This window comes from Anneissia japonica, unplaced genomic scaffold (genome assembly GCF_011630105.1).
Source record: "Anneissia japonica isolate Jap-2015-1 unplaced genomic scaffold, ASM1163010v1 scaffold1891_len642697_cov171, whole genome shotgun sequence".
NCBI classification, from domain to species: domain Eukaryota; kingdom Metazoa; phylum Echinodermata; class Crinoidea; order Comatulida; family Comatulidae; genus Anneissia; species Anneissia japonica.
In genome coordinates this window covers 332,235-342,634 of record NW_022700553.1, presented here as the reverse complement: position 1 = coordinate 342,634, position 10,400 = coordinate 332,235, and the positions used below count along the sequence as shown (strand labels likewise).

At 35.4% G+C, this 10,400-nt stretch overlaps 1 protein-coding gene across 1 annotated transcript; it reads left to right on the top strand.

Annotated features, from left to right (window-relative positions):
• Window positions 1–1,313: 1,313 nt before the first annotated feature.
• On the top strand, window positions 1,314–9,825 carry LOC117103352. Its single transcript, XM_033243894.1, has 5 exons — window positions 1,314–2,438; window positions 3,117–3,236; window positions 3,683–3,977; window positions 5,091–5,162; window positions 5,441–9,825. Exons 1-5 carry the CDS (start codon window positions 2,094–2,096, stop codon window positions 6,907–6,909), a joined length of 2,301 nt encoding a protein of 766 aa, XP_033099785.1. The 5' UTR covers window positions 1,314–2,093; the 3' UTR covers window positions 6,910–9,825.
• Window positions 9,826–10,400: the final 575 nt, after the last annotated feature.

The window sequence follows — 10,400 nt, the reverse complement described above, 5'->3', positions numbered from 1 at the left end:
ATCTCACCCAGCCTATTGTTTCCAATCATGCTTGCATGAAATTCTCACTTTATACTATCTAGCTTTTTCTACCCTCACTCACTCCACTGAGGAAGGACTAGTGTTGTCCGAAAGCTCTGGTTCTATTTCTGGCTGTTTACTTACGTCTACTTTTTAGCTGTTGCTTATCATTTTTGTATCTCTACTGAGATCCAGCCATGATGGACCCGAAACGTCAATCTTTCTTGTCTTTAAATTTTGTTTTGGAAAAAAAAAAAAATATATATAGATAATAATAAAGCAGCTACAATAATATATATGCATACACTATAGGAAAAAAAGAAAGAAAAAACAGAAATGATGGGGGAGGTCCTACAGCAACAAAGTATGCAAATGTGGTGGACAAAGCATTCTACTAGTCTGCCGAAATAAGTAATCCCAATAAACAATAATAGAAAGAACAAAAGATCAAAAAAGAAGGTATAATAATTAAAACAAGTAGATGTTCAGTCTACTGACTACATACACTTTCATAATTTGGGCAGTGGATATTTGTCATGTGGGTATGATGCTATAGTGTGTTTTTTTTTATGGCTCCTATGCCTAATTGAGGATGAAATATTAATTTAATGATTATCATTGATTATTGTTATTATTAATGTTTAATTTCTAGAAATGGCTGTTTCCTGAACTGGAAGAAAGACAAGAGGTAAGTGTTACCTCACTGATTCAGTGGAACAGGGGGGTAGTTTTATCGTCCAAAAATCTGTTCAAACAAACCTGCGGCGATAATTACACAGCATACTTCCACACGGTGAATGCTCACCAAATCAATATCGCAATTGTTATCCAATACATTGGGTGTTATACAATCAGTTTTGAAATTTGAAATAGGTCCCGGCCCCCCTCCCTTGAATCTGCTAACTGGCAATCTTCATTACTCCTGGTCGTATTTATGTTTCGATGTCATGGTGGCTGTGATATTCGGATATGAGTTTGCGTCAGGAAGTTATCATGGGAGAGATGTTTTGCCCTACCTGGTGGCTGTAGTTCCTAAAAAAGAAAATGAATTATTGTGCATTATGGTGTACATTAAAGACTCCTTGACAATCGACTCCTTTCTGTCTTCTTAAACAATCTAAAAACCCACTTATTCTCTTCTTAATTCTAATGTCTACTTTTCTCTATCCTAATATTCTATACATAGGCGTGTGTGTGCATTAATTTTAATGAATTTCATTTTTATTTTTTACTTTATTATTTTTTATTTTTTATTTATTTTTTCCTCTATTTATACTGTATAATGTGTTTAATTCGACTTGTAAAATTTTATAATCTGATTCATAATTTCATAAGTTATTTCTATTCTAGTTAACCATTTTATTTGTACATATTATGTAGGTTTATTTTTATGTAAAACTGGGTTGATGAGGGACACAGACACTTTGTTATAGTGATTAAGTTCACTTTTGTGCCCCTGCCAATCAGCTCAGTCTTGTTTTCATTTTCTGTATAATTGTTTTTTTTTTGTTTGGCAATAAAAGAATAAGAATAAGATTACTGTATAATATACTGTATAATATCATTTTATTTTGTGACTGCAGGCAAAATCAGCACCGTCGTCTACTTCACCACCATCTCACCAGGAGTCAGAGTTTGTCTTTCCATCCCCCAGCTCTAGGAATAAGGCAAAGTCAGCAACACCACCACCATCTCACCAGGATTCAGAGTTCTTGTCTCCATCTCGCGGCTCTAGGAATAAGGCAAAGTCAGCAACGCCGCCACCCTCACTACGATCTCACCAGGATTCAGAGTTCTTGTCTCCATCTCGCGGCTCTAGAAATAAGGCAAAGTCAACAACACTGCCACACTTACCACCATCTGACCAGGAGTCAGTGTTTTTGTCGCCATCCCCTGGCTCTAGAAATAAGGCGAAGTCAGCAACAATACCAAACTTACCACCATCTGACCAGGATTCAGAGTTCTTGTCGCCATCCCCTGACTCTAAAAATAAGGCAAAGTCAGAAACACCGCCACACTCACCACCATCTGACCAGGATTCAGAGTTCTTGTCACCATCCACTGGCTCTAGAATTAATGCGAATTCAGCAACAATGCCACACTTACCACCATCTGACCAGGAGTCAGAATTCTTGTCTCAATCCCCCAGCTCTAGAAATAAGGCAAAGTCAGCAACAACACCACCCTCACCACCATCTGACCAGGAATCAGAATTCTTGTCTCCATCCCCCGGCTCAAGAAATAAGGCAAAGTCAGTAACAACACCACCCTCACCACCATCTGACCAGGAATCAGAATTCTTGTCTCCATCTCCCGGCTTTAGAAATAAGGCAAAGTCAGCAACAATACCACCCTCACCACCATCTGACCAGGAATCAGAGTTTCTGCCTCCATTCCCTGGCTCTAGGAGTGAGCAACAAGAAACATGTGTGAAGCTAGTGAGTCATGGACCATCTTGAATTCTATCTATGTATTTAAAATGTAAAACAGGCAAATTCACAACTATCCAATTAGTTGAACCCATCATGAACAATAATATTTTTTTATTTATTAATAACTTTTTTTGAATAACAAAAAAATTTTTTTTAAATTTATTTAATTTTTTATTTAATTTTCTATTTTTTAAAAAATTTTATTAATTATTAATTTTTATTTTTGTATTTCATCGTTTACTGTGAACTAGCAGTCAGTACTCATCTCCAACAGATTTCTTCAACTATTGGGCATTCCTGATGCTCATTAATCTTTACGTTTTTGTTTACAAATCGTGTTTTATCTTGTATGTGCATGTCAAGCATCAAATAAATTCAATCAATTTATATTGTGACTTCATGGTGGTATCTGGCCTGTGAAGTTCATGTGAGATTTGAAACTGTCATCCTCTACTGCCATATGTGTTTTAGGCACATCTAGTATGCATATTGTGAAATCGATAAAACAACATATAATAAAATAATCTCTAGGTGTGCCAAGTTTTATTTCAAGCTATCCATTGCTAAAGACGAATCATGCATTATAGTGTAGATTACTGTATAATATATAATAACAATTTATGATATATTATTATCTCTACTATATACAGTACTACATATTAATAATTTATTGTCTATTTACAGGCCAAATCAGCAGTTCCACCAATCTCACCACCCTCTCATCAAGAGATATCATCATCGAAAGGTTTGGAATTTCAGCTACCATCCCCAGCCACTTCCATGTATAAAATGAGAAACATGAAGGTATTAAGTGTTGGGGTTTCAATTTTACCTAATTTGAGGCTTGCCATTCTAAAGCCAGCGCATTCTTTCTAATTGTTAAACTGATTTGATTAACATAAGAGTGTGGCAGCATTGTATACTTTAGTGCAGAGAAGCGGTAACACTTTTACTCTTAACTTTGGCAATAGTAAGTTGATTACAGTAAATGACCCATCACTTGAATGCATTAGAATGTAGAAAAATATATTAAAAAGTAAATTTTTATTTCTTGGTCACTGATGCTAGTTGCCAATGAATTGAACCCAACAAGTAGAGTATCAGTCAGTGAGTTGGACATGGTTAAATAACGATTATGGGACTCGGTTCTAAAAGAGTCTCAAAACACTGGTTTAGAAAATTGTGCATTTGTTACTGTATTAATTTATATATAGATTATTGTAAATTGACAATTTATTTTATATTTACAGAGGGTAAAGTCACCACCAACACCATCATCACCACCATCGTCATGTTCTGGAAAAAAACAAAGCCGCCGACCCAAGCCTTGCCCGTTCCCAGAGTGCAGTAGTGTTGTGCAGCAATTGGCCCGACACCTAAGATTTGCACATAAATTAAAACAAAAAGAAGCATTGCTACTTAGTGACCGGGCCAATGTTAAATGCACTGGGGAATTTGGAATGCGGAAGTGCCCTGTCCTTGGTTGTGGGAAAAATCGATCTAGAGTCGACCGACATTTACAAAACGAGCATCAACTCAAGATAAGTACGTACATTTTTAGGGTTTATTTCCTGTGAAATGTGATTAGTTGATGATGCTATATTATGGGTTGTATACTATTTAGATGTCTTTGCTTGAATTATGTTCATCTAAAATACATTTTAAAATAAAAACCACATAGGTTGGTTCAGATAGTCAACTGTCTACAGATTTACAGCCAAGAACTGTTGACTCATTTCAAACAAAGGGGTGAGCATAAACATATTTTAGATTGCAGAAGTGAACTCTGGATTTAACACAGCGGGTCTCACCCAAACTTTGATGTTTCCAGTGCGCTTCCAAAAACCTTGACCGCCAGGGGTTTGAAAAAAATAGTATCAGCCACCACCAGATATTTTAGCGAATTTTAACACTTTTCCAAAGCTCGTTGAGAGTGTGTATGTGATGTAATGAATACTATAAGAACTACAAACATCTTAACTTTACAATGGTACCGAACACTTTATTCTAATCTCAATCTGTGACCCGTAACAGTAAAATGAAAATTACTCACTTTTGTAGATTTTACGCAATTTCGCACAACGAAGCAGAGATAATTGCGATTTCGTGAAAGTTCTACTACCACTACGCTCAATGTAAACAAACAAATAGTGAAATACTTAAGTCCAGACTGAATATAATGTTAAAATTGTTAGTACTTGTTGGTAATTACCCCGTCTATCGGATTCTGTAAAAAAACCTGAAACATGGACATCTCTGTGTTTGGCGGTCAAGTGTTGTGTTAGCAAGCACGGAGATCTCTGTGTTTGGTGGGCAGAGTGTTAATGCATTGCTATTATGTGCAGTTTTATTGTGACTTTTTACAGATGATCATTGTCGGGCCGTCAAAATGTGTTTTATAGCCACAGGCAGTTGACGGGCCGCACACATAAGGGTTTTAATTCATTTTAGCTTGCTGCAAAGAAATTTGGGGTCGCATTGATTCTTACAATAGTTCCAATACGAGCATAAATCTGAAAGTGTTATTCAGTATAATGGCTGAATAGCTAACAAAATAATATAAAATAATGATGCTCCCACCCTATCATTATGGCAGTCATGTAGTCTACTTGAATTAACTAAAATAATTTACTATGTTTGATTGGTTTTTTTTTTCAGACAGTAAAGAATACAAACAACTTATGGCTAAATGCAAGGCAAGTTATGAAAAAAAGAGGAGAAAGAACCAAGGTAAGAATCTATGTGAAAGATGAAAAATGGTCATTGTTAGATTGTTATTTTTTCTCCATAAAGGATTGTTTTCCTAACAAAAAACCTAGCAGGCTATATGGAAAAGTTTGTTATTGACCCTATTGAGCAGTATGTTTTAATTGATCTGTTAATTTGCATGCTAAGAAAAATCAAATCATACACAGTGCAATAATGACTCACATTAATATACTGTTCAGTGAAAAGTAGTTTCATTGCTGTAGATAAAAATAAATGTTCTAATATTTTCGTTTTAACAGAAGAATCGGCAGAAGGGAAGGACTGCCAGTATATCGAACCCATGCTTAGCCTCTTCAAGAAGCACTTGATGTCTTTAAATGGGGGCATGGTGAATGAGACAAATGCAGACCAATGTGTGTCACGTTTGCGTAAGATATGTGAAATGGTCGGAGGCGTCAGCGGCCTGAAAAACCTTAGCATTATGAGAAAGTGGTTTTCTTCCTTTCAGGATCAGACAACTAAAGGTGGTAAAATTTTAACACCGAATACGGTATTAATTTACGTAGGAACTTATCGTAATTTTATGAAGTTTGCTTTCCTTTCAAAGCTTTTCCCTTTCAAGGCTACTGCCGATGCCCTCTATAAGGAAACCTTCAAGTGGCAGGCTTTCCTCAATCCGCTTAAGATGGCTCGGGATGCCGAGGTAATTGCCACTAGTATGCGGAATACACTCCAACACTCAGAGTTTCTAAAGCTATCAGGCAATTACCCAGTAAAGAATCAAGCTTTGGAACTTCTAAACAGGTGCGAAATGGAGAACATCGACTGCGATGATAAGGGTTTCTTTACTGTACGAGATTACATTATGATGTTGCTCGTTGCAAAGTCTGGACAACGCAGTGGATGTATCCGCAGTTTGACCTGCTCAGATATTTTAAATTCTAAAGAATCTGAAGGTCGGCAGATAATTTTAGCATCAAGATATAAGACTGCTTCGTCTGGTCATGCTGCTAAGATTGTGCTGGACAAATCAGATTTTAAGGTAGTGCAGAAATACATCCAGCACATTCGGCCATCTGTTGCAGGTGAGATAGAGTATGCCTTCACGGACAAGAATGGCAAGCAGCTAAATTCCGCCTGCTTTGACAAACGACTGAAAATTGTGTGGGCAAATGCTGGCAACAAATCAAAATTCAGCTGCTCGCAGTTGCGAAAATCCTTCTTTGGAAGTCCTGTTAGGTCGCAAAATTTGAAACTGGGAGTGCCTGTGACTCCAGGAGACAACAACTCATCGTCATCATTACAACGATTGACACATTCGTCAGCATCACCAGCATCACCAGCACCACCACCACCACCATCATTACCACCACCATTACCACCACCACCACAATCACCACTACCGCAGTCACCACCATTGGTAAAGCAGACTGCACCTTCTATGCAGTCCAGTTCATCAGCAATCCGATCTCGCATGGCATTTTCACTTAACCAGGATTTAAATATCATAAGGGCTTTCTCCCATCACATACATTCCTCTGGGCCTTTTAAGATGTGTTCTGTGCGACAGGTTTTGGCAGAAGATGCATCTTTATGTAAAAGCCTGGAGGGGTTTCAGGAAGGAGATGGCCCGAAACTTAACAAAAAGATCTACGATCGGGTGAGGGTTTTGAGGAAGAGAGCTCATAAAAAATCAACACAGCGACCGACACCATCATTGTTACTACCACCACCACCACAATCACCACCATTGGCAAATGTAGATTAAGGTCCTTTCAAAATATTAACATAAGTACAGTAGCTGAATGAGCACTGTCATTAAATAAGTAATGCACTCAAAAATATCAATAAGTGACTCCATGTTAATTTGGGTTTTTTTATACAGTGTACTATTTAATATAACAATAGCATTATATAATATTATTAATATTTATTAATACATTATTATTATTGTTAAGTCTGAAAAATATATAGCTAATAATGTTTTTTAAATGATTTTAAAGAATAAATGTAACTTGTAAACATAATCATTTCATAGCTGATGGAGTTTGTTGAAATTACAAATAGTAAATTCAATTTTCTGACAGCCGATTTTGGCTAAGAGATTTCCCAACAGTGATTCCTGTAGAGTGTGTCTTCCACTGCTCTAGTAAACCTTTTACTTTTGCATCACAAATGCAAATACCTGAAAATGTTCAAAATTCTGGTTCTCATTTTGGGTGCTTGTGCAAAATTAGAAATTGTGAAAAATGGTAGGTTTTGCCAGAGCCGGTCACATATAGCCTGGGTTTCCTGCAATCTATACAGTCTATTGCTGTGTTTCCACAAAAACATTACATTGTTGCAGTTGTCCCGACAAAATGCTGAGCAGGTGATTTGTTGAAAATTTGTTACCGAACCAGAACAGTTGTTTGGCCTGTTAATTTGCATGGTAACCCAAATTGTACTTGTGAAATATGTCATTCACATTAATTTTTGTTGCTGTAGAACAGGGGTGGGAATAAAAATGAGTCGGAGGACCAAACTGAATTTTAAAATAGCAAGCAAACATAAGGTGCAAGTTTAAAATTTCCAATTTTCTTGAAAAAAACCTTAATACACTGCTTTTAGACCGTTCTATGCTAACTTTTAATGTTGCTTTTTACTGATGTTCGGCGTCAGGCCATAAAAACATGTGTTTTTTTAGTTCTTTTATAGACTGCTTACTCTGCATAAAGGTAAAGTAGTAGATAGTATCTATTACTTACTTTGTTATCTTGATCATAATTATTTGTCCATATGACAAATTTGCGATCTTCTGACAAAAGTATTGCAGATTAGTATAAAAATCTAGTAGACATATCCAATCCATATCCAATTTATATTAAAATCCTTCATAGTCAAAAAATTCAAATCTTCACTAGTACTTCTAATCTGTTGGATTGGATATACATTTTTTTCATAATAGCAAGACAATTTTTTTGCAGTTACTATGTATTGAAATATAATCTATTATCCACTGTAAGAAAGTATGTGATATTTCGACCTGTTCAGATGCTCAGAACTTTGAAGAAGTTATAGGCATTTGTGTAGTCCATGCATCTAGCTCATCTAGCACTGCTGGAATTGTAATGACCAATCCGATTTCATCATGGTGCATAAGTACGTCAAGCATTTGGCTGAAAAAAGTGTGTCGTAGTGAGTTTATGATAGAGCTATCCAAAATCTATAAATTTTTGGTATGTGATATTTTGTTCTTGTTTGTTTTCTTTTCCTTTCTCCTTTGAATATAATAGTATATTGTAGATTTATGTTTCTTTTTAAATAATAGTAGTAATTAAATAAGTAATTAGATATGGTTAATAATTTCCCACAAAACAATAACGTAAATGGACGTAAACATGCAAGTTTGTGGACGTGTGTTTGTTGGCCAAGCGCATATTAGCTTTACACTTCTGATTGGTCAGTTTGCTATGTTTTATTGACACACTAGAACAGGTCCATTGTATAGTAAGGAAAAATGTAACATTTTTAGGGGTCGTTCAACATTATCAGCATTTTCACAACTGTACAAACAGTACGAGGGGGGTGGGGGAGGGGTAGACAAATTTGTATACTCTTACATATGCATAAAAATGTTGATTCAAAATAACATGCAATATGTAATATAATGGTAAAATTATAATGTAACCATAGATATAATATTCATTTTTAAGCAACCAATTGCATTAGTTGACTTAAAAAGAATGGAGAATGGTTTTGCAAAATCAACAATTTTTTTGTACACTTTCAGAGGGGAGGGAAGGGGTACCGAAAAAGAGTACTGTTTGTACACTTGTGAAAATGTCGATAATTGTGAACAACCCCTTAATTAACATTCTCTAGATGCAATATGTAATTTGAAGTAATACTCAATAGAGCTTGTTTGGATGTGAGTGAAGACTGGTTTCCATAAAAATCGCTACCCGCTATTGCCTATTCTTTTGGCGACGCTGATTGGTCATAGTTGAACCAGGGAGCGTTCCTAATGTGTCGGGTACAGCTACGTAGTTCAAGGATTGCAGGAGCTATAGCAGCTGTGTAGCAATTCAATGGAAGCCAGGTTTGACTGTCGATGTGGATGTCTGAAAAGTATTGTGGTAGCTAGTTTAGAGAGTGCTGTATGCAATTATGTAAAAAACAAATCCTGCAAATATGGTGCTAGATAACTTTGTGAAATACAATGTATAAATTATGTATACTAATGGTTCCCAAGCTGCCGCAGAAAAATAATTGGGGGTCTGCCAAGTCAAAATGATCTCCAGAGCGTTCACGAAAACTTTCGTGGCACACCAGATTTTAAATCAATTTTTTCTTGTTTTACAACAGCGTGATAAACATCTTATTGCTAATCATTGGGAGCCTTATCAACAATGAAATAGTTTTAATGTATGTTTGTGGCGAATAATCTTCAACTAATTGTCATTGTATTGGAATATTTTCAAGAATTGTGAAAGAAATGTGTGTAATATGTATAAACATATTGATGAATAGGTTGACAGGGTTTTAAAGGTTTTTAAACTACACTTTACTCCAAAGTTAGTTTGAGTGTGAGAAGGCAATGTTCTTAAGAGAAAGATTTATTATATTTTGTGACTTAAAATTTTATATCAAAATAATAATAATTTTCTTTCAAAATAAAGATTTATTTTCTTTAAACAATAGATTTTCTGATCTCTTCATTTAATGGTTAATAATTTCATATTTTTGGAGATTCAGTGATGATTATCTAGATGATGATGACAATGATGATTAATTAAATTACCTACCTACCTACCTGCCTGCCTGCCTACCTGACAGCTTCAGTGACGGATCCAGAAATTTGAAATAGAGGGCGCTTAGGGAGACACGTTCCCAGATGTTTGTTAGACCACCACAGCCGTATCATGGTTGGGCACCTAAATTCACCTCTAGATGGACATAAATGGCACTCTCATGAGGCGCCAAATGTACTTTCATTATTTAACAAAATTAAATACATATAATTCATTATTTAATATAAGTGCCGATAGTCATTATATATAAATATGATTTTAGTCAAAGTCATTATTTATAAATAATTATTTTAACATCACATATTATTTGTAAATAAGGTAAATTGCTCCACTAATTATTTATATATATTTGTTTGAAGAAAACTAATTATATGTATATAATGCATGTACATCATTTTATATAAATAGTGTTTTCACATACAATTATTTAATGGCGAAATCATTTATACTGTCTCTTATACACATC